Genomic DNA, 23,501 nt, shown 5'->3' on the forward strand with positions numbered 1-23,501 from the left:
GGCTGAGTGGGGCAGATCACGACGTCAGGAGATCTGACAACCTGGCCAACATGGTGAAACCCTGTTTCTATTAAAAATACAAAAATTAGCTGGGTGTGGTGAAGCATGCCTATAATCCCATCTACTCAGGAGGCTGAGGCAGGAGAATTGCTTGAACCAGGGAGTTGGAGGTTGCAGTAAGCCGAGATCACGCCACTGCACTCCAGCCTGGTGACAGAGCGAGACTCCCGTCTCAAAAAAAGAAAAAAAAGTCAAAAAACAACAGATGCTGGCAAGGCTGTGGAGAGACAGGAACACTTTTATTAATAAACTGTTGGTGAGAATGTAAATTAGTTCAACCATCGTGGAAGATGATGTCACAGGAATCGTCCAGAACGGGTGATTCTTTGAGGAATCACCAGTGTGATACCACAAAATCAAACTAAATGCCCATCAATGATAGACTGAATAAAGAAAATGTGGTATATATACACCATGGAATATTATGGATCCACAAAAAAAGAATGAGATCATCATTTGCAGGGACATAGATGGAGCTGGAAGCCATTATCCTCATCAAACTAACACAGGAAGAGAAAACCAAACACCGCATGTTCTCACTCATAAGTGGGAGCTGAACATTGAGAACACATGGACCTGGGAGGGGAACAACACACAATGGGGCCTGTGGTGGGGGCATGGGGAAAGGGAGAGCATCAGGAAAAATAGATAACGCATGCTGGGCGTAATATTTAGGTGCAGTAAACCACCATGGCACACGTTAACCTATGTAATAAACCTGCACATCCTGCACATGTACCCCAGAACTTAAAATAAGTCCTTCCTTAGAGAAACCAAGAAAAGGCTGAAAAACCACTGTGACAAAACTATAAATATTTCAAGTGACACATTTATATTTCAGAAAAATTACATTGAAATATAATTAATCCCAATAAAAGAAAGCAAAAGGTCACCATATTTCTTTGTTATAGTTAACTTCAAACATTTATTCACAAAAGGGAGTGAATACTAACAACAAATCACAAGGTAGATCGCAAAATTGTCTTCTCTATAAATGACAGGTACTGAAGTCCTACTCACCACCACAGACATAAACTTACCCCTAGATTTCCATAATGTCATCAGCATGTAATTAAATATACTTGCCAATTCAAGACATGGTAATCAATTTATATTACATACTCCTAGTAAGGAAGAATTCTTTATACTTAACTCCACCAGTAAGGTGCAATGAATGGAAAGACACATTGATAGTTCTTTCTGATAAGGGCAATGAATGACGAATGGAGCACAGGCTTTTAGAGTCCCACAAGCTAACAATTTTCAATCTATCTGTAGCTGAAAGAGACAACATGGGACAGGGCTCCTATACCTCTTGGTTTCCTGTTCTCACTCTAGTTCTTCCTAGTTGTAGCCTCATGGTTGCAAAACTCACCCAACTACTCCCACTACAGAACTGAAGCCATGCCATGAAATGACTACAGGAGGAGATCAATTTACAGAAATATCCTAATGTAAAGTTCAGGTGCCTGATTGAAGAGGTAAAGCCAACATGTGGTCATTCAAGAAAAGAGAACTCAAAGGACTACACAAGTAGTTCCTTTGTCCAGTTATTGATAAGGGTACAAAAAGCAGTTATCTCTTTCAGAAAACAGGCAATCAGTTTGAGAGAACAAAGATTCCCAAAGGACATGATAGCTTATAATTACTTCTCCACTACTCACTCATTAGTATATCAAACTATAATTTTCTTGATTGTGGACACATGGCCAGAAAAATTGAAAAGAATGGTCATTTCAAGGGGAAATCCACCTCAAAGAAGAAAAGTAAAAATGGGGTGAAAACTAACATATTAAGAAATCCATAAAAAAGTACACAACTCTTTATCTCAAAAGAGATAAAGAATTCTGCGAAAACACTTCTCCCATCACAATTAAAAACTTGCAAGCATCTCTCTTTTTAAAAAAGCATGATCAATCATAGGAATTTATCCCCAATGGTTTGAACATGAAAGCAGGCAATACAACTATAGATCTACCATAACAACCCACTTTCAGAACTTTTCCAATTCATAACACCCCTCTTTGTGAGACTGGTTGAGTTGGCAAGGCCAATTAACAGAAAGGTGCCAGCTGTTTTTGTCGTTTTCAGATTCTGACATTTTTAGCCCTCTTATTGAAAAACATAAATAAAGTTTTATATTACTTAGCATGAAATTTTTGCCTGCAAAGAAAGCGAGTATTTATAAACTCTAAGACTAGAGAGGCTCTTAAAGGATACCTAGTTTCCCCCAAGGTTGCAACTGTCACACCTGCTCCAAATCTTAAACCTGGGAACTCTGCTTACCTCCTTCACTTAGAGCTTTTATAATACATCTAAGTTCAAAGATGACAACCCGAATGCTTTCTTGCGACAACATAAGACATTTGAATTTATTTATCTACTACCTAGTTACCTGGAACACAATTGGGTTACTGCTAATTCTGAAAGTGTAAAAAAATATTTTTTTGTTTAGGTTTCCAGTGTGCATTTAAAGATACACAACCTCTGAGAGAGAAATTACGTCAAGGTTAACCTAAAATCAAGAGCAGGCAACATGCCTTACGGTGCATTGTAACATCTTGCAAAAGTAAACAGAGCCATATGCTGTTGGTCACATAGCCACCAGTACATTAGTCAAAGGAATATATAGTGTGTTTAAGGTGAGCATATTTATATTTCAAGAAAGGAACGTCTATTTCACCCTGCACCACTTCTCTCAGCAAGCCAGTGTGAGCCAGAAAGGGTAGGGCGGAATCAGAAAGAGAGCTGGATCTCAGGCAGGGACAGTGGAGTGGATGGGATAGAGGGCACCAGAATCCAGCCTCCCTCTTGCTCCATCCTACCTAGGGCTAGTGAGGACGCGCCAGGCTTATATTGCAAGATGAGCCAGGAAAACCAAAAGCAGCTATGAAGAGCCAGGAATGTGGGGCGAGGGGAGGACTCGGCGAACTCTCCAACATGTCCTCAAGACAGAGGGCCAAGCTTGAGGCCTGCGGCCACCCACCTACCCTACAGCCACCAGCCTCGACCCAGGGAGTCCGGAGCCTCCCAGGTGCGGGACGCATGCGCACGGTGACACTGCGCACGCCGCGAGGCCGCCGCCCACCCTCCACCAACACCCAGCAGCAAACTGCGCCAGGCCCCACGCCGCCTCTCGCCGGTTCAGGGCCTCGGAGACCCGCAGCCACGGGCGCCGCTCCCCAAGCCCTGGTCATGGGCATCACCTGGGTCCAGACCTTTGGGCTCACACCTTCCGTTGACGTGCAAGCGCCGCAGACCCTAAGACGTTTCTTTAGATGAGGGCGCCGCCGGCGTCCACCGAACTTGCTTCAGTTTAAGCTCAGCGCCTTCCTGGTTCTAGCGCCAGGCAGCTTCAGCCGATATATCGAGTGCATCGATGGATGCTGCTAGGCGCTGGGAATGCCGAGGGAGTAGATTGTAACGCTGCCAATTTTTTGTTTGGCGTTTGTTTTGCGTGCCTATTTATTTTGATTTTATTGTTACCCAAAGCAATAAAGGTGGGACTGGAGAGTGTTATTGTCTTAGTAGTCGTCGTTATCGTCATGGATAATCAGTAAACAAATCTGCATCGTAGGAAGTTATGTTTATGACACCTACCCGAAACAAAATTGGTTATCTCACGCTGGGGGAGGGGGAAACTCGCCCAACGATAATAAATCATGGGAGTGTGTCTGTATAGAGTCGTGTGTGATTAAATTGTAATGATTTATTTGCAAAAATGCATTAAAAGTCGGTGTTTCTTCTGCCCTGAAGGTGAAGGCACTCACAAGTTGAGTGCAAATTAGTTTCTCAGATTAAAGTAACTGGTTAGTAGAGGAATAGGAGAGAGCTGCCTGAGGCGAGGCGGGGAGCGGTTTCTTCTGAAAGAGAAATCAAATTTATAGGTGTGTGGAGTTTTTTTATTTAAACCAATAGAAATTAAAGAGACTCAGCATTTTCTGTAACTCATACTACATTACTTATTTTTCCTTACATGAAAATTTTTTCCTCATTTACTCTTAAGCAAAGCTAAAAAGACAAATACATTGTTGGCCTGGGTTTTGGTCGACTATGAGAATCAGCTCATTCACCACTGCTAGATAACCAAGCTACAGTTTTCCGCAGACATTCGAGATGGTGAAAAATCACCTCCACAATATATTTTTCATAAATAATGTACCTTACCTAGCCAGTTTTGAGGCACCGTTTTAAAACTTAACTACTACAACACTAAGTATATATTTTAAATAATTCAAGAGCTGGGGAAACCCTTGGGGTCCTGAATTTTATTGGAACCTGTGTATCTGTCCACAGACTGTCAGCTGAGCTTTACCATAAATGCTTTTTTTTCTTTTTTCTTTTTTTCTTTCTTTCTTTTTTTTTTTTTTTTACCAAAACTGTATTTTGAAATGTCCTGTCTCTGGAAAATATTTCCTGTTTAATGAAACAACATCATTGGAACTTTGTGAGCATTTATTAGTATATGATTTTAAAACCTTGAAATTTTTTTTAAAGTAACTTCCCTTAGGCCAGTGGGAGGTGTGGTCAGACACTAAAGATTTCTCCGTTATCAACACTACTATTCCTAAATATGCAATGAGCCAAAAAGCTGAGATCATGGGAAAATCTATTGGTTTGAATTACACAATAGTTGTGTCTGTGACTTCCCTGATTACCTTTAAAGTGGTCATCTTTCCCTCAAGCTCAATAGATGAAATATGAGTTCAAACCTAAAAGTCATGTACTTAAAAAGGCAAACAAGTAGCTGGTGGGTCTCCTGATTCCTTAACCGGCTTCTAACAGTGGTTATTTTTGAGTTATTTGTGAATATGTATTTAACACCTCAGTTTGAGAGCACCTGGAGCACTATATCCTCTTAGCTCACCCCATTACTGGCCCTTCTGCTAAATAATCTTAAAAACAGATTTTCATAAAGGACTAAAATTGTATGATTATTTTCCTCTGATAATATCAGAAAGTAGTTATAGAGAGTAACCCAAGACTCAATGTGAAATTGTTTCTAAATTCGTATAACTTTGGAAACTTTGTCCCTTTTGTGGTGTAACAAAACAAAAGCAAGTACTAATACAATGTATTCATACCTAAAAGCTATAGCTGCGGAAAAATTATAGACATTAGCTCTCCTAAAAGTGGCAAAAAATGAAATGTTTTAAAAAGCCAAAACAACGTTTCTAAAAAGCATGATATACATAATCCTTAAATTCACCAAACATGAACATTTTAATGTGAGTATTGTAGTATAACATAAGGTTATATCCAGCTTCTATTTACATCTATCTGAGAAACACTAATATATTAAGTTATAATTGTGTTCTCTTTTTACAAGTGTTTCAGGTTGTTTTGACGGAACTTCTTAAATTATCTGCTAATTTGTTTTGATGCCTTAACCAATATATGGAAGATATACATATTAATGTTCTGTAATTCCTCTTTTTACTAAGAGTATTAGATCCAAAATAATGATCAAGTTACCTTTAACTTCCAGAAAGTCTGCATTAATATTCAGAGTACTTGAAAATGTCCCCTAAGCCACACTTAAAGAGGTACATTTGTTTACACACTTAAATATAACTTATCATATGTAAATATTCTTTTGTGAGTATATATTTGCACAGCCACACTTCTCACAGCAAGCCCTGTCCGGCACAATACAGACAAATGACTCAGGAATATAGATGTTCCTCTAATGTAACAAACCGTTCCAATGAAAATAGCCCAGAAATAGAATTGTAAATCGTAAGCGGTGGGGGTGGGGTGGGGGGAGAGACCTTTACTCCCGGCGAGCGTCTCTTTTTTAGCACCCCGCAAATGAAATTAGAGAGGGTACAAACTTAACGTCGATTTTTTTTCAGACTAGAAGAGGGATAATCTCTTGCTTTTCAAATTAGTAAATAAATTCGGATGTTTCCCAAGATGCTAAAGAAGTCCTGTAATTCACCATAGAGGGGTCCGGGTGCAGAGAGTAAGGGAGAAGGGTGGGAGTTCTGAGACCTCAGAGACGAAACGAACGAAGTCGAGCTATCCTTGACCGGGCGCTAAGGAAACACTTTAAAACGAGAGCTGTCAGCTAACAGCTGCTCGGGAAACTTGTTAAATCGACCGGTCCCTTTTAGCGTGGTCTGTCCATAGAGGAGTCAGCTGGGCTCCAGGACACGAATAATAGAGCGAATAACACGGACCGAGGGACGAGGAGCTTGGAGAAGACCCGGACTCAGCCTGCCTGCGAGCCGGGAAGCTCCTAAGAGAAGCTGCGCGGGTCGGAGAAGGTGCAGACAACCCTGACTCTGGGCAGGATGATGCTGGGCGGTGGAGCTACGGCCGGCAGGGATGGGATTGTGAGGGAGAGGCGGGGATGCAGAACTGGGATGCGGGGTCAGGATGCGGGAATGGGATGCGGGGCCTGTAAACTGCTGGGCGGTTGATGCAGGGCAGGGACGAGGAAAAGCAATGCGAAGCTGAGCATTGCGAGGCACCCTGACTAGAAGTAAGGCTGTAGGGAAGGATGCAGTGTCGGGATACGTGACTGACTCTAAGAGCTGCGCACTTGTCAGTTTCCTCTTGGCCCCACCCCGCGGGGTCTATCCAGCTCCCCAGTGTTTAACTAAGTCGTGACACCAACGCAAAATCCACGCCTAATTAAATTAATTAGGGATTCTTGTCAATCCTGGATTAATGGCCAAGAGCACAGGCGGCAGGGGCTATCTGAAAACCTGAGCGGCCGGGGACCGGCCTTCTCTCCCCGCCCCCTCCAGTCTCCCTGTGCTGCCCTACCACTCCAGCCCCAGCCCGCCCGAACTCCAATCTCTCTCTCTCTCTCTCTCTCTCTCTCTCTCCTCTTCTCTCTCTCTCTCTCTCTGTCTCTCTCCTTTTCCCCTCCCCAACCCCCGGTAGAGGCGCGACTGCTACCCGGGAAGGGGGCTCACTCCGAGTTGCGAGGGGAGGTAATTTACTCAGAACAAGAGGCCGCCTTTAGGAAGTATAAATAGTGAGACTTCAAGCGCAGCCTCGCTATCAGATCTGAACTCTCCGCAGGAAGAATTGTCAAAGATCTTAACATTGAACAAGCGCGCTCCGGCAGGGAAGCATCAGTTCCCATTTCCCTCCGGCGGCCCCCGCCCCTTCTCTTCTCCTCCTTCTCCTCCTCCCTCTCCTCCTCACCCTTCTCCCCCTCCTTCTCTTCTTCCTCCTCCTCCTCTTCTTACTTCTTTTTCTCCTTCTACTTCTCCTCCTCTTTCTTCTTTCTTCTCCTCTTTTTCTTCTTCTTCCTCCTCCTCCCTCTCCTCCCCCACCTCCTGTCCCATTGATGTGTTATTATTGGGGGGGCTGGAGCAGTAAAAAAAGAAGAAGGAAAAAAAGAGCGGGGCTCTGCTGGCAGAGGTTGAGCGCCGGGCTGACGTGTGGCGGCAATGGAAGAACTTACGGCGTTCGTCTCCAAGTCTTTTGACCAGAAAGTGAAGGAGAAGAAGGAGGCGATCACGTACCGGGAGGTGCTGGAGAGCGCGCCGCTGCGCGGGGCCAAGGAGCCGACCGGCTGCACCGAGGCGGGCCGCGACGACCGCAGCAGCCCGGCAGTCCGGGCGGCCGGCGGAGGCGGCGGCGGAGGAGGCGGAGGCGGAGGCGGAGGAGGCGGAGGAGGTGTAGGAGGAGGAGGAGCAGGCGGAGGAGCTGGAGGAGGGCGCTCTCCCGTCCGGGAGCTGGACATGGGCGCCGCCGAGAGAAGCAGGGAGCCGGGCAGCCCGCGACTGACGGAGGGTAACGACCTGACTGGCCCCAGGCGGCGGTTCCCCTTCCCGCCTTCCTGACTCCTCTCGGGCGGGAGAGGACTCCGAGGCCCAGCGGGGAGGGGAGAGGGACCCGGAGAGGGCCCTGGACCCAAGCTTTGTCAGCTAGAGTGATAGTGGAAGGGTGGGGGTCCGGTGGTATGCTCGGTCGTGGGTGGGGTCCTAGTGTGTTGTGGTGGGGTGTGGGGGGAAACGTGTGGGGTTTGTGCGCTCCCTTCCCAGATGTTCCCATTCCACCGAAAGGCATTTTTCACCAGCCAGAGGATGGGCTCGCAGCCCGGATGGCCCGCAGGCGGACGTGGAAGTTCGCGGGGTCGGGCTGCAGGAGGGGGTGCTGGACCAGACGGCGGGACTAAAGCTAGCCTCTAGCGCGGAGTTTGCCGGGAGGGAGAAGGGGCAGAGGTGGAAAGCTTAACCCTCCGGTCGCCTCGGTGTTTGGAGCCGCCAAGACCCCTCGAACTCCTCAGAGACCCAGAATCTTTGGATTTTAGGGGCCAAAACTTCCCATTCTCTTTCAAGGTAGAAGGAAGCCAACGAAAGCTAAGGTCCATGCTACGCTGCTTCTCCCGGGCGAGGCGTTTCGGTTTCTTGGTGTGTTGGGGGCGGGGGAGGGGGGGGAGGTGGGGATCTATATTTACACAATTCCTTTAGTGTTTTCAATCACCCAGTACTCCGTTCTCTTAGAGCAAAAATCCTTTGGTGCTAGCTCAGTGTTAGGAAACGTCTTTATCTCAATGGCAGAGCGTTCTATACCAATTCAAAGGAGTTCAACAATAAAATTGATTTGGCACTTGGTGCCTGCAGTAACTGGTGTACTGCCATATTTTTCCAGTTAAGAAAATATGTGGCGTGCGTGGAATCACATATTTAAGCAAGCAATTAAGTTGTTTATAACACGATCTGTTCCTGTTTAGATCATTAATTGGAAATTTGGGGATAAAAATAGAGATTTTATTAAGTCTATTGATCAACTTGAATTTTGGACATCTCCTCAAAGCCCCAAAACTTTGAGTGGCATCCACTGTGTATATGACATGTTATAGACAAAGCCTTCCCACCTCATTGGCAGAATCTGAAAGGTGTGTTTTCATATTTAAATTTCAATACAATATCAGTAAAAATACTTTGCTATTAAATTGGCCCATAATGTTTAATGTTATCCACTTCCTTCCTAAAGAAAGGACAAATGTCCACAAAACTAACTCTGAGAACTAGAAAATACGGCAATACTTAAGATCACCGTAGCTAGAATGCCCGGCAGGGCCGAGATCTAGCGACTCTTCTTCCTCCAAACCAGCACCAGGTCTTCCTAAATTTGTAAAGTGGTGGAGTTACTGTCAGGGTGCCCAGCGCAGCTTCCCGGCCATGAGTCCACAACTACAGGCCCGAACTACAGGTTCGCCAGCGCGCCTGACGGCGAGGTTCAGATCTGAACCCCCGGCGGACGCAGTTCCTGGGATTGTTGATTTCCAAGCTCAGGGCAAGTATTAATTTCTCTGCAGACCGGCTCTTCCGGAAATGATTTTTAACACCCATGCTGGCCTGAATCCTGCGCTGGGAAGAACTGCAAACAGCCTCGACTATCTAAACTCAGCTTTGACTTCTTAAAAACCGGAGTCTCTGATTCCGGCGCAGAGGATAAAGGTTCCAGGGGGATATTTATATATGGTGGCTCTATATGCTCACACTAGAAGAGCTCCTGCTTTTAAAGGGAGGAGAAGGACAGGAAAGTGGCAACGGATGTGTGCAAACCCAGAGCAGAAAAATGCATATTTTATTAAACATCCGAGCTGCTGGTTGCATGAAAAGGCTTTGAGCAACCAATAGAAACCGAGGATCGCGAATATTCCGCTTGAACCTGTTGATCTCTGTGGGTTAAGCGTTTAGGGTCGAGTCTGCGTTTCCACGAGGGAGGGCGAAGAGAGAGGGAGGGCGAAGAGAGAACAGAAAGAGCGGGTGCTTTCGCCCGCCACCGGAGGCTGGTTTTCCGCCTCCCGCCTTCTGGCCCGGCTTGGGCGGCGAGCCCTTTGGGCGGCCAACATGGCGTGGGCGCCTGTGCTCGTGCGACCCCGGTCGGGCAGGGTGGACGGAGATTACCTGGCTGTCCAGGGGACCTTATGCAGGGTTTGGCCCGAGCCCAGGGGCAGCGAGGGGCGTCTGCGGATGCGGCTCCCTGTGCGGCACAACACCGGTGTCTGTTGCTCTCGCTGATACCTTTCGGCCCAATTGTTCCTAAATTAGACCAGCAAGTTTGCGGTAGCGGTGGTGAGAGCTGGCCTGAGAACGAGCCAGCCTTCTGGGAATGGCCGGTGTGAGAGGCCAGTGGGTGGCCTTGCCGCGCCCTTATGTCCAGACCTTGCTCTGTGAGAGGCCTGGCGCTGCGCCTTTGATTTCTGTGAGTGCTTCGGAGAAACTGAGTGCGAAAGTGAGTGGAAATCATTTGGTGTTTGCTGGGAAAGGCCCGGGACTGTGGGGTGGATAGTGAGGCGGTGAGTCGAGGTACTTTTGTGGAGGAGGTAGTGGATGACTGCCCACCTTGCCCCAGGCGGCTGCTCAGACTTGACCTTTGCGCTTCTCCGGGATATTCTTCCTCCGTGTTGGGGTAAGAAGCCGGACCAGGATTCCACGAGGGGGAAGGATTCTCTATATTCTTTTTTGCGACAAATCTGGTAACGGGATTTGCTGTGCTGTTTTTGTCCGTGTGTGTGTGTTTGTGTGTGTGTGTGTGTTCGTGTGTGTTCATGTGGATGTACGTGTGGCCCCGCTGGGGTGCCCCCTCCAGTGTCCCCGGAGCTGAAAGATCGCAAAGAGGATGCGAAAGGGATGGAGGACGAAGGCCAGACCAAAATCAAGCAGAGGCGAAGTCGTACCAATTTCACCCTGGAACAACTCAATGAGCTGGAGAGGCTTTTTGACGAGACCCACTATCCCGACGCCTTCATGCGAGAGGAACTGAGCCAGCGACTGGGCCTGTCGGAGGCCCGAGTGCAGGTACCCAGCTGCTAGGAGGTCGAGAGCCCAGGGAGCAGAGAGAGCCTGGGGTTGGAAAGAGGCTTGGGGGACACACTCCGGAGGTGGTGGTTCTAGTGTGTGGTGTAAAATAAGAAGGAAAGAGATATCTTTACTAGAGGTCTTATTTTCCAAAGTAGATCTTAGTCCTATAGCACTCCCTTCTCCCCCCCACCCCTTTTTTTTTCCATCCTAACATATGTTCCCAGAAGAAGAAAGCTGTGCTGGGCTTTCTCCCAGAGTTTCTATAAACCACACCCCCCTTGCCTCGTGCTGGCTTTAATGTGGTTTAATCCTAATGGGCCTACTTTTATAAGGCTTAAAAAAAATCCCACAGAAAACGTTTTATCTCTGGATGCCTTAAAAGTTCCAAGGAGTATTTTGCTCTCTGGAGTTGGATTTCCTTGAAGGTCTGCTCTGCAGGGTCTAGGTTTGTCAAGCGGATATCCCAATTAGGTTTATAGATGTGCAGACTATAAAGAAAATTAGTAACTGTTAAGTGCAGAAATTTACAGTCTGCTGTTAGCAGTCGATCTCAAACTGTGTGTGAAATAGCGGAGAAATAAACGCATTTTGGTCACTCTTTGTTCATTCGTTTAACCAAGGCAACGAAACTGACCCTAAAGAAATTAGATTTTAAAACAAACCACATATATTAGTATTTATATTTCCAAAGCCTGCCCTCCAGCACGTGCCATACCCAATGAAGTTAGGACTGAAACAGATTTTCTTTATTGGTTGTGGAGGCAAATGTAATAGCAAAAATAGGCTTTGGGAGCATTTAAAGGAGCAAATTGTGTACATTCACATACACATATCCTTCTAGCTTTAGGGGGAACAAATTTAAATGTTTCAGATTGTATTTCCGCTCAAATAATAAAATAGAATAAAATGATAGTCATTATTTGTTTGAACACATGGAGCAGTTTTAGGCCCGCACATCTGCAGCTGTTACAAAGTATCGCTGTAACAGATACTCCCTCCGTCTCTGGGCACAGAGACCACCATCTGTAGCGAACTATGCACAATTCTTAAGGGGCTTCCCCACATCTTGTAATAGGATCAGGAAAAAAAAAAACAGAGCAGTCACGTTGAAGAGGAAAAGTAATAATAGGCTGCCTTGGTCATCACAGCATCAGCAGCAGAGCCTTCCTTTTTAAGCCTCTCCTGCTTTGCTCTGTGCGCTGAGATCTCCAGAGGCTCAGCAACCCCTTAAAAACATGATGATAATTATTACAGTTATGATTATTAGTATCTTAATTCCAACTCTTTTAGGGGAAAGAAAAAGGCAAGAAGCCTCAGGCCATGTGAATTACACAAAGGATGCCACCCTGGCACAAAATCCACCCTCTGTTATACTAAATAGCAGAGAAAGTTTTGAAGATTTGCATTGACTGTGACACTTGCTTTCAAAAACATACCAATGAAAGCTCTGAAGCAGTATTTTTACTTTAATGGAGTTTTTAAAACTTTAATTTGTGAGTCGATCAATATGCTTTATTATTGAAAGTGGAATACAAAAGCAAGCTTTATTTGAATTTTAAAAAATCTGTCATACTGCCTGTAAAAGTTGTCAAGTTTAAGCAGGTAACATCCAGGAGAACAAAGTACCTAAGAGTTACTTGCTTTATACATACTTCATTCTCCTTTCACTGAGTGCTCTTCTTTTTTTCTCTTAAGAAGTGAACTTTATTGTTGTTTCATACTTTTATTTACATTTTAGTTATTTTCTAGATGTTTTCCTACTATCCTAACTGCAAGCAGTGGCTTTTTCTAAAGAAGCAAATTAGATTATCATGATAATGATGCACAATTATTCTGCTACTGTGTTTCACTCTGCTGCACAGAGGAACAGAGAAATTCTAAACTTCTTTGTAGTGAGGCTTTTATGACACTAATTACCTCTGCCCAACCCTTACAACTCCTTCTCTGCAAAAGAGTCATTATTTGCTCTGGTGTTTGGTTTTTCTTTAAGATGAAGCTAATTAACATTACAGGCTATTAATGAACACATTCTTCTCAGGTCTTAACTGAGCAAATATCTAAACACATTATCATGTTGGTATCAGGTACCAAGCAGAGTTTTAGGCGATGGGGACTCCGTTATGTGAAAAGATGAAATCAGGACTAATAGTAATCTATCTTGTGAAAGTCTATAAAATCTATCTTTCTATTTCTGTAGTTAATTTACATGTTTAACTTTGGAATTTGAGGCTGTTTTATACAATTCAAAGATTGCTTGCTGTATCTCCCAATTCTTATCTGAACCACGACTCTTTTCTCTTTGTATTCTTGTAATTTAAAAAAAATTTTAGTCATAACATCTCGGTTTTATTTTTTCCCCCCTCCAACCTATAGGTTTGGTTTCAAAATCGAAGAGCTAAATGTAGAAAACAAGAAAATCAACTCCATAAAGGTATGCTTCTTATACAAGGAACATTTGATAGTCTGAGCAAAGAGAGAAGTAGTGAATATTACTATTACAATGACAGAAAAAAAGAAACCTCAAAATGGCAATAGCTCTTGACTTAATAATCTCCAAAGGCTGTTAATGGAGTCCTAAAGTTTGGGAGTAAGTTATATTTATTTAAATTTTGGATGCAGTTTAGAAAGATAATAGTCCATTTTCAAAGGAATTAGTTCTATCTTGTACTATTTGGAACCCTGAAAAATGCTACAAATGTTAACCTCACATAATTTTTCTTTCGTACTTTTTACAGGTGTTCTCATAGGGGCCGCCAGCCAGTTTGAAGCTTGTAGAGTAGCACCCTATGTCAACGTAGGTGCTTTAAGGATGCCATTTCAGCAGGCAAGTACAGCCTAGTTTCAAGCTGTTTTTAAATATAAAAATACCTGAATGTTTGCTTGAACTGTTGAACATCACCTGTCTCTGAGCCCAGATGTCAATGTCTGCATAGTTGGAGAATCATTTTGAGATGATATAGTGGACCCACTACCCTTTAAAAACCTATACGGGATTAAGGGTCTGAATGCCTAGTCCCTTCTGTCCTCATGGGAACCCCTGAAGGGGCCTGAGGGCAGTAACTGGTCCTTTAAAAATACACTAAAGATTACCCTTAGAGAGAGAGGAAGGAAAAGCCTTTTGATTAAGATTTTGTCAAATCCAATACAGAGGTTAGTCCTAAGGTATTTCTAAGGCAACCCTCTAGATACTTTTCTAGGTATTTTCTATCTCTTAGTGACATTAAATAACTCTGACAGAAAAAAAAAAAATAAACACAGGTACTCCCAGCTCATACTTTCGTTTTTTCTTTCTTTTGTTTTTAAATCTGTTTCTGCAAACAAAGTTTCATCTCTGGTAAAGAGAGAAGTCTTGGTCTTCCCAGGGCTGCCCTGCCTTTGCAATCCCTTAGCCATAAAGAAACCTTTAAGAGTACATTTTAAAAGGACAGCCTGCAGCAATGATTTAATCCTGGGAAATCCCAGTGCTCTGAACTCCCTGCTCTCCAAGCCTGAGGGCGAAATCCTTTCCCAACCAGTGTCTGACCTTCCCTATCCTCAGCCAGGACCCCTGCTTGGCATGGCTGTGATGTCATGAATTAGCTCTCAGTCTCCAGTGACTTGGACCGGGGAGACACATAGGTGTGCCCATGAATTGAGAGTCGGTGTTAGGGAGATCTTAGCTCTCTTGGTGCCACAGGACTCTGGCATCCTGATGCTTGGCTTTGGAAAAAAGAGAATGACTGAAGAAAGAGGGAGGGGTGACTTTAAAAGGAGACCTTTACTACTCAAAAGGTAATCTTTGGTCCAGCAGCAACAACACCGTCTGGGAGATTGTTAGAAATTCAGAATCTCAGGCCCCAACCTAGACCTTGTGAATCAGAATCTGAATTTTAACGAGATCCCTGGGTAATTGTTATGGCAGTAAAGGTTAGAAGTACCGACTCACAATTGTGCCTATTGTGGTGAAGACGGAATAACTTCCCTGAATGACATTAAAAAGTTCCGTAGTTTGCTTGTTGGTACTCTGTTGTTTTGGTAGTGGGGTAAGAGATGCATGGCAGCATCAAGAGAAGAGGGTAAGGATCCTCACCCGCAGTCTTTCCAATATACCATTTCAGCCCAGTTCCCAGGGGAGACGGCCACATTCCTGCAGAAGGGGGTTCCCGGGGTACGGGGAAATAAGCCTACCCTAAGCGAGTTTCGGAGACCCAGGGGACACTGGAGTATACATGTGGAACCCCAGATTCAGCAACAGGCTGAGAAGGTCACTGTCGGAACAAGATGCACAGCCAAATGCCCTCTCCCCGTGCCCAAACACAACCCAACTCTCTCTCTGGCTAAGCTGGACGCCGTTAATGCTCTGTTTCTATTCTGTTGTCACCCTAGGATAGTCATTGCAACGTGACGCCCTTGTCCTTTCAGGTTCAGGCGCAGCTGCAGCTGGACAGCGCTGTGGCGCACGCGCACCACCACCTGCATCCGCACCTGGCCGCGCACGCGCCCTACATGATGTTCCCAGCGCCGCCCTTCGGACTGCCGCTCGCCACGCTGGCCGCCGATTCGGCTTCCGCCGCCTCGGTAGTGGCGGCCGCAGCAGCCGCCAAGACCACCAGCAAGAACTCCAGCATCGCCGATCTCAGACTGAAAGCCAAAAAGCACGCCGCAGCCCTAGGTCTGTGACGCCAACGCCAGCACCAATGTCGCGCCTGCTCCGCAGCACTCAGCCTGCACGCCCTCCGCGCCCCGCTGCTTCTTCGTTACTCCTTTGAGACCTCCGGAGCCCGCCCTCTTCCCGCCTCACTGACCATCCCTTGTCCCTTTTCGCATCTTGGACTCGGAGAGCCAGACTCCACGCAGGACCAGGGATCTCACGAGGCACGCAGGCTCCGTGGCTCCTGCCCGTTTTCCTACTCGAGGGCCTAGAATTCGGTTTTGTAGGAGCGGGTTTAGGGGAGTCTGGAGAGAGACTGGACAGGGGAGTGCTGGAACCTCGGAGTTTGGCTCACCGCAAAGCTGCAACGATGGACTCTTGCATAGAAAAAAAATCTTGTTAACAATAAAAAATGAGCAAACAAAAAAATCGAAAGACAAACCGGAGAGAAAACGAGAAAGGGAACTTATTTCTTATTGCTATTTGGCAGAAGCTGAAATTGGAGAACCAAGGAGCAAAAACAAATTTTAAAATTAAAGTATTTTATACATTTAAAAATATGGAAAAACAACCCAGACGAATCTCGAGAGACTGTGGGGGAGTTACCAACTTAAATGTGTGTTTTAAAAAATGCGCTAAGAAGGCAAAGCAGAAAGAAGAGGTATACTTATTTAAAAAACTAAGATGAAAAAAGTGCGCAGCTGGGAAGTTCACAGGTTTTGAAACTGACCTTTTTCTGCGAAGTTCACGTTAATACGAGAAATTTGATGAGAGAGGCGGGCCTCCTTTTACGTTGAATCAGATGCTTTGAGTTTAAACCCACCATGTATGGAAGAGCAAAAAAAGAGAAAATATTAAAACGAGGAGAGAGAAAAATAATGTTAACACAAAAAAGATGCCACAGACAATGATTTCTCTGAGAAATTATTATGGCAAAACTGTCTGGACTGCTGACAGTAAATTCCGGTTTGCATGTTACTTGTATTCCATTGATGGTGTGTCTCCTCCCACCCCCTTATCTCCCATGCACTCACTCCATTTTCATCTTCACTACGAAAAACAATACCAAAAGCATCTGGAAATTGATATATATATATCTATGTATAGATATATATTTGCCCTGTCTTTGATCCTGGGGAACAAAAGAAAAAAGTCAGAAAGGGAAAAAATTACACTCATTGTCCTAAGAAGACAGAGGTGGGCAGAATATGTGGGGAAAGGAAAAGGAAAACAAGACCACCAAATGAAATAATGAAGGTACAGCGCCTCGCTGTGCCAGACACAGTAGGCGCTCAATCAGTGTTAGTTCCCACCATTCCCCTTTTCTTGTGTTCCTTCTTGTTGGTTTCCTGAAGTTCTATTTGAAGACAGTGCTTTATTTCCCCCTCTCTATCCCGTCAAATTCACCTTAAATAACACCCAGCTAGATACAGGCACTAGGTTTGTGTAAGATATGTTGATACACACGAACAAAGTTTATTTTGGCTATAAACATTTGCATTTTATCTCACAAAGGTGTATCTATTCAAGTAACCTTGTTTTTTTGTTTTGTTTCTTTTGGTTGTTTGTTTCAATTCATGTGGCTATTTAAACTGGGATACCTTGAACTAAGCCAATCTGTATTCCAATTCGCTAGCAAGCCTAAGTTTGTGGGTTTTTGTTTTTGTTTTTGTTTTACCTTCTAATTTACAAGAAAGAGGAAAAGCTCTTCTGACTGAACTTCGGTATGCGGTTGAGCTTTGTAACTATTTGTTCTCCATGAAAACAATATTATTTATATTTGACATATTTTTTTCTAGTGTATTAAGTTATTTTAAACAAAAGATGTTATCTCATGACGTGTTGTCAGTACAAAATGTGTCGCCTCCAATTCTGTTAAACCTTTTAAATAAGTGCCAAGTTATTAATTGAAGACACTTTGCGATCAATTGAATGAAAATATCGTTTCATTTGATGGGGTTCGCGTCATCTTTGTTCCTGTTACTATTAAAATATCCGGGATAGTCTTTCCCTTTTCCCTTTTGATTAATGCGTATCACTCTCTCGAATATACCAACTTGGAAAAGCGCTTGCCTCTGCTCTTATGTGCCGCAGTCAAGGGGCAGTAAGAAGGGTGGCTCTGTGGCTGTCGCTAGCGCTGAGTGCATTTCCGCCGGCCCCCTCCATTTTATCCACCCAGCATAGAAGCGGGGTTATACCAAATTAATGAAAGAACAGATAAGAAGTAAAATAACATAGGGTAGAGTAACTTCCTTCCCCAAGATGGACTCTCGTTATTCCTTTTGCTATAATTCCAACCTTTATCTGGGGATACTTTTGGGAGGAAGGAAAGAGGGATCCTGCGGTGCGAAATCAACCTGGGTTTGGTATGGCATAATCGACAATCAGTCCCAGTTCGTTGACCCTTTCTGGAGCGGGGCAGGTGCTGACTTCGGAGCGGGAAAAGAGCCGCAAAGGCGGGCAGGCGAGGGCACTGTGGAGGGCGGATTCCCCATCTGACACTCCTGTTTAGGGTTGGCTGAAGCAGCTTCTTCATTGGTTAAATTTAGAAGGTGGAAGCCGGAATCGGGTTTAGGAAAAGCCTGGCCTTGAAAATAATGAGGAGCTGTCTCTCCCCACGTCGTGGCCCCCTTCTTCTGGAAGAAATCCCACTAGTAAAGCCCAAAGGTGCTGCCTGTGTGGGGATAGATGGAGACTTTGAAGACTCGGCCCTGACCATGTCCAAGGCAGGAACTTTCCTTCCCGCGCGGGCTCTTGTGATGACGGGACCTTCCGCAAAGACTGAAGGTGTCCTGAGCGTCCCCTGGGACCCCCCACCCTCGTGCTGGAGGGTGCGTAAAACCCCTGACAAATCCCCACATCCTCCAGCAGTGTTCCCCACCACCCCCACTTGGCCCTCTCCCAGGTCTTAGCTCGTATTCAAAGCTGTTCCTCAGCATAGACGTGGGCGATAGATTTCTTTAACTTTCAAAGACCACTGAACAGGATTTCGGCCGTATTCAGTGCGCAGGCCTTGCGGGTCTCCCGGTTGATGAACGTCGGTAGTTTTTATAATAAACACCTGCCTGCGGGCATGGTACGCCTGGAAGCAGCCAGGCCATCCGCCGTGGTCCTGTGGCCTCCAGCGAGCTCCAGTCGGCTCCTGGGCCAGGGGTCCTAACAGGCAGGCTCCAAGCTCCAAACCCTAATCCTAACCCAGATCCCAACACGGGTTCGGACTCTGGAGACCCTGGAGCAGGGGAGATGTTGGCTCCGTCCCGGGGCCAGTCTGCCCCACGCAGCGGAGCGCGGGGGAAGCCCGAGGTCAAAGGAGGCGGTGAGTCCAGGCCCTGCTGGCGGAGGCGCCGCGTATCGGTACAGGGGCGCGGTGACGCGGCGTGGGTGGGTCTGGAATGTCCCGGGCGATAGGAGTCGGGTGGGTCCGGCGCGGAGCCCCGCGGGAGTCGGGCCGCGGCGGGAGCGCGGTAGGCGGAGAGGCCCGCGAAGGCAGCCAGGTCCGGCGAGAAAGGCCGAAATTTCTCGGCCCCATTCGCAGTGCTCCAGTCGGGCACGGCCTGTGCGACCAGTGCACCCGGGGAGCTCGCGGCGCCCTTACCTCCTCTTGCGTCTGCTCCCCCAAGACTAAAGGAGGACAGAGGCCGCTTTTCTTGTCCCTGTGGGGTCTCGCCCTTCGGGTCCAGACTCCCCCAAGGCCCGCTGTCCCGGAATGCCAGTGTCCAAACTCTCGGGCAGGCGCCTCGGTGTGTGAACAAGAGTTCCAAACCAGGAGTTCCCCGAACCATCCCAAGAAGGGGTCTGAGGAATTCTTCACTTTAAATTTAAAAAAGGCCCAACATGCTTGTAGTTTGGGTCGAAACTCAATAATCCTAATATAATTAATAAAGGACACCTGCACCCCCTGCTTCCCAAATCTTTTGGGCGTGCAAAACCTTCCCGAGTTGCAGAATCAATGACTGGGAAAAACTGAGTTAAAAGAGATTATTTAAGACATCATTAGTGTTAAGGACCCTATGATACAAGAGACACAGTAAGATAGGTGCCTTTGCTTGGAGCTGAACTGATGTCCATCTATTTTGAGTTTTTTCCCAGATTTATAACTTTTTTGGGTCCTCAGATGGTAATACTTTAGTATAATGCAATGCTCAAATTTCGGAACTATTTTGATTTCTGAAAAATGCCTCTTTGGCTTCAGCGACATAGGATCCAGTTTTTTTCTTCACAAATCAGTTTACATCGTAAATTGCAAACATTTGCAATAAGATCTCAAGATTGTTTATTTTACATAACCTCAAGCACTTGACTATGTTCAACACCAGTACAGAAAGTCTGTGAAATCAGTTTAATGTGTGTGAGGGAATTAAAGGATCACTCATTTTCATCACATAAACAAAGCATTTAAGATTGTTTTGATTGTCAGTCTCCCAATTTTTAGTCATACAATTGACTATTAATTCAAGAGTCATTCTGTGTAAAAATAATTACTGAGGTTATATCCTGCTTTAATTAAATATTTCTGGGCAGAAGAAAATGGTATTCTACACTGGGAAGTGGGGGTTTGTTTTTAATATTATATTATTTTATTTCAAATGGAAATAAAAGTCTGCAAATTCCAACGGGGAAGAAAGGCCTGAAATAGTTTCTTAATATGCCATTACAACAGTTAGCCAAAATACATTAAAGCAATATCACAAACCCAGAAATAATAAATATGTCATTCTAATGAGAATGTTAACTTACAGATAATTTATTCAAGGTAGTTTTTACATTTCATATGGAATGTCTTATTATGACCTGCTTGACTACTGTGATGCTTGTTCTTCAAAATCTAATTTATATAGGCCTGCAATATACATAATTCATAACTCCAGTTGATATATGTATACACACTCCGAATTTTAAATCTTTACAGTATGTTTGGATGTTTACTAGCATGTTTTCAAGATGACCGAAATAAAAACATAAAAAGTGTTAAACATCATATTGAAAGCAAGTGCTTGCCCTGCCCTATGCCTCAAGGCAAAGTAGCTGAAAATGAAAAAATTAAAAAGGATTAGATAATTTTCAAGCTCAGGCATTGAGTGAGCACTGAAATATTTCAGACAAAAAAAAAATCTTGTATAAGAAATCTGAAAATCCCTAGAAAGACTTACAGATGTGAATGTATAACACTTCTGATGCCTAGGCAATTTTTTTTGGTCTCTAATTCATGAAACAAAAAATCCTCGAGTCTCGGGGTATTTTGTTTTGGGTATTTTATGTGTCAGTCAAGGTAACCATTGCATATGCCTTCGGTGCAGGAAAGTTTAGTATAATACTTACGTGGAGTTCTATTGGCATGAGGAAAGGTTTTAGAATATAATCAAATACATCAAATAGGGAGGAGTAAACATGCTTTTTTTCTTGCTGTACAACTCCTCATATGTCCTGAGTAACTCTCTAGTCACTTTGATTAACTCTCTAGTCATTAACTCTCTAGTCACTTTGATACTACTTTGTAGACTCTTATTCAAGCAGAATAGTGTATGTTTAAGAGCACACACTCTGGAGCTACGCTTCACTGCTGGATTCAAATTTCACTGCTACTGTTTACCAGTCCTCTGATTTTGGACAAGTTAATCTCTCTGTCCCTCAGTTTCCTTATCTGTAAAATGTGGATAAAAATAGTATCTATCTCATGGAATGGTTAGGAAGATTAAATGAGTTAATATTTGTAAAACCCTTAGAACAATGCCTTGCACGTGTATACTAAGCACTAAATAATAATTACTTTTATTAAAAGGCCAATAGACATTGACCTTTGTAGTAAAAACCTTAAAAGAAAAAAACAATAAAGTGTTGCAAGACAAGAAAACCTTTCTCTTGTGGGCAAGAAGAAAACATTGCCTGTTTGTGATTCTGGCTAATTGCTTAGCCTGTGTGAGCCTCACCTAGAAGATGTGACAATTGTCACAATGTAGCACTGTAGTTAGGAGGTTTACCTAGAAGAGCAATTTATAGGTTGTATGTCTCTTTATACAAGATAGATAATATTGTTACTCTGCCATGCACAGTTAATAAGGTGAGATTTCAGGCATGGCCCTTGTCCTCAAGGAGCTTACCATCTGGGGGAAACAGTTCATAAATACACATGATAGTTCTAGGAAGCATGTGCTAAATGCACTTGCTTAAAGGTATTAGGACACATAATCTGCATCTGAATGGCCATATAACACATGTGGGCCTGTTGCCCTGGTTTTGGAAACTAAACCTTCCTTGGAAATGAGTTGTCTTATAAAGGATGGTGAAGCGACACCCAGAGGTTAAGAAGCACACTTTGTTAGGACTAAATGTATACCATATGTTGTCGTGGTTTGTGTTCCATAGCACCATCTGCATTTTCCTTGGCTGCCCATGTTTACAGAGCATTAGCAGCAAAATGCCAAAAGATATAAAGGCTGCTGACCAAGGATCTTTAATAGCAGTTTGAAAACACATATAAAACAAAGAAAGGAATGTTTAATTACTACTGTAGGGACCTGTAAGATGAACAACTGAGTTACAGTTACAAAGTAAATTAAGAAGGACTTCTTTCTAATGTCTAAATTTAGGTGTATCACTAATATTTTCCCATATTTTATATAATATCTATGAAGAGCCAAGTACTTCTTATACATCTTTATTTGGGATGTGTTGTCATAGTATATGGCTAATTTTTACAGGCAGATATTCTTGAGTTCAAATCTCTGCTATACCAACTATTAGATGTAAAGTTTTGGGTCATTTCTTAGCCTCCTAAAACCTATGACCTCTTATTGTCCTGCAGCACACACCTTGCCAATTATTGTGAGGATCAAATAAAAATAAGTTATGTAAGGTGCCTGGTACATAATAGGTTTCAACAAATGTACATCTCCTTTCTACTTCCATTATTTACCTTTTAAACTACTGTCACATAGAGAGGATTTTTAATTTACCTTTTTGTGATTAGAAGCAGTTTCGAAAAACTTTGGGAGGTGGTGTGCACTTTAATTCCAATCTCTTATTGTAAGTATTGATAATGTGTGTTTATGTTGCATGCACTGGAGTTTGGAACAAAGCTCTCTTCAAACCTTGCAAAAATTTTTAGAGATTTTGAGGGACTGTGATTTTAGATCTGCCCCTTTGTGTAGAACAGAAAGGACTCTATCTTTCCCCCTGATAACTTGAGGATGTTCTTAATGTGCAGGTTACCCAGAGTCTCTGACCTTCAGTCCTCTCTATTCTGGAATGTCAGCATACACACGGAGCCCTGGCATTAACTCTCTAGTCACTTTGATATTAGATTGATTGTCCTTCTGTTGCATATTTATTGAATACATTTCTATGCTTCCGTAGAAAGGAAGAAGAAAATAAACTACCCTTAAAAATGACTTCAAAAAAGTCTATTAGTCTATCCAAATTTTTAGTACTTGTGCTACATTGTTTTGTATTATGTTTACTGGCATTACTGGCTTAAAATGTAATTATCTGTCTTGTGTGCAATATATTTATTTACTGAAATTCTCACTTGTCAGCAGTTGTGTTTCTTTTAAGGCTTACATAATTTCCATTAAAATTAGTCTTGCCCAATGCTTGCCTAAAAGGGCCCAGGATTCTCCCTGGGGGAGTTTCAGTTTTAGACTTCCTTTAAAAACTTTTTAGACAGGTGAGATTAGGTAAGAATAGCCATCAAAGGAAGCTTTGGAAAGAAAAAGGCAGGTCCTCTGATTTGCCTTGATAGTAACAGAGAAGTGTGTTAGACAGAATAGTGCCCCCTCCGAAGATATCCACATCCTGATCCCTGTAACCTGTAAATATGTTGGCTTACATGGCAAAGGGAGATTAAGTTTGCAAGTCAGTTGACCTTAAAATAGGGAATGTATCCTGGATTATTTGGGTGCATCCCCTGTAATTATGAGGGTACCTAAAAGAGGAAAGTCTCAGAGAGATGTGACTAAGGAAGAATGTTCAGAGAGATGCAAAGTTCCTGGCTTTGAAGCTGGAGGAGCCAGGGAGTGCAAGTGGCCTCTAGAAGA

At 44.0% G+C, this 23,501-nt stretch overlaps 2 protein-coding genes across 5 annotated transcripts in view; one reads left to right on the plus strand and one right to left on the minus strand.

Moving 5' to 3' along the window:
- LOC116463394 (serine/Arginine-related protein 53) overlaps positions 1 to 3,409 on the minus strand; it is a 454,054-nt gene extending 450,645 nt beyond the window's left edge. The window contains exon 1 of one of the 2 annotated variants that reach the window (XR_009212041.1): positions 3,267 to 3,404. The gene's annotated coding sequence lies outside the window, so the exon portion shown is untranslated. Of the gene's footprint in view, positions 1 to 3,266 lie in introns of both variants that reach the window. The other variant, XR_009212042.1, reaches the window with a different exon arrangement.
- Positions 3,410 to 7,448: 4,039 nt separating this feature from the next.
- LOC116463391 (short stature homeobox protein 2) lies at positions 7,449 to 17,461 on the plus strand. 3 transcript variants are annotated; one of them, XM_032146471.2, is made up of 6 exons: positions 7,449 to 7,815; positions 8,364 to 8,435; positions 10,627 to 10,835; positions 13,212 to 13,269; positions 13,574 to 13,662; positions 15,204 to 17,461. In XM_032146471.2, exons 1-6 carry the CDS (start codon positions 7,470 to 7,472, stop codon positions 15,495 to 15,497), a joined length of 1,068 nt encoding a protein of 355 aa, XP_032002362.1. In that variant the 5' UTR covers positions 7,449 to 7,469; the 3' UTR covers positions 15,498 to 17,461. The 3 variants fall into 3 exon arrangements, with proteins under 3 accessions (XP_032002362.1, XP_032002363.1, XP_032002364.1); XM_032146472.2 differs by lacking the exon at positions 8,364 to 8,435; XM_032146473.2 differs by lacking the exon at positions 8,364 to 8,435 and having other exon boundaries at positions 15,240 to 17,461.
- The last annotated feature ends 6,040 nt before the right edge of the window (positions 17,462 to 23,501 follow it).

Source organism: Hylobates moloch, unplaced genomic scaffold (assembly GCF_009828535.3).
Source record: "Hylobates moloch isolate HMO894 unplaced genomic scaffold, HMol_V3 SCAFFOLD_35, whole genome shotgun sequence".
Classification (NCBI taxonomy): domain Eukaryota; kingdom Metazoa; phylum Chordata; class Mammalia; order Primates; family Hylobatidae; genus Hylobates; species Hylobates moloch.

What these genes read in the sequence shown, in the direction of transcription:
- LOC116463391 (XM_032146471.2), top strand. Translation starts at nt 7,470, where the DNA reads ATGGAAGAACTTACGGCGTTCGTCTCCAAGTCTTTTGACCAGAAAGTG. An exon ending in CAGCCCGCGACTGACGGAGG is followed by an intron (nt 7,816 to 8,363) that starts GTAACGACCTGA and finishes TTCTCTTTCAAG; the next exon opens with GTAGAAGGAAGCCAACGAAA. An exon ending in TAAGGATGCCATTTCAGCAG is followed by an intron (nt 13,663 to 15,203) that starts GCAAGTACAGCC and finishes TTGTCACCCTAG; the next exon opens with GATAGTCATTGCAACGTGAC.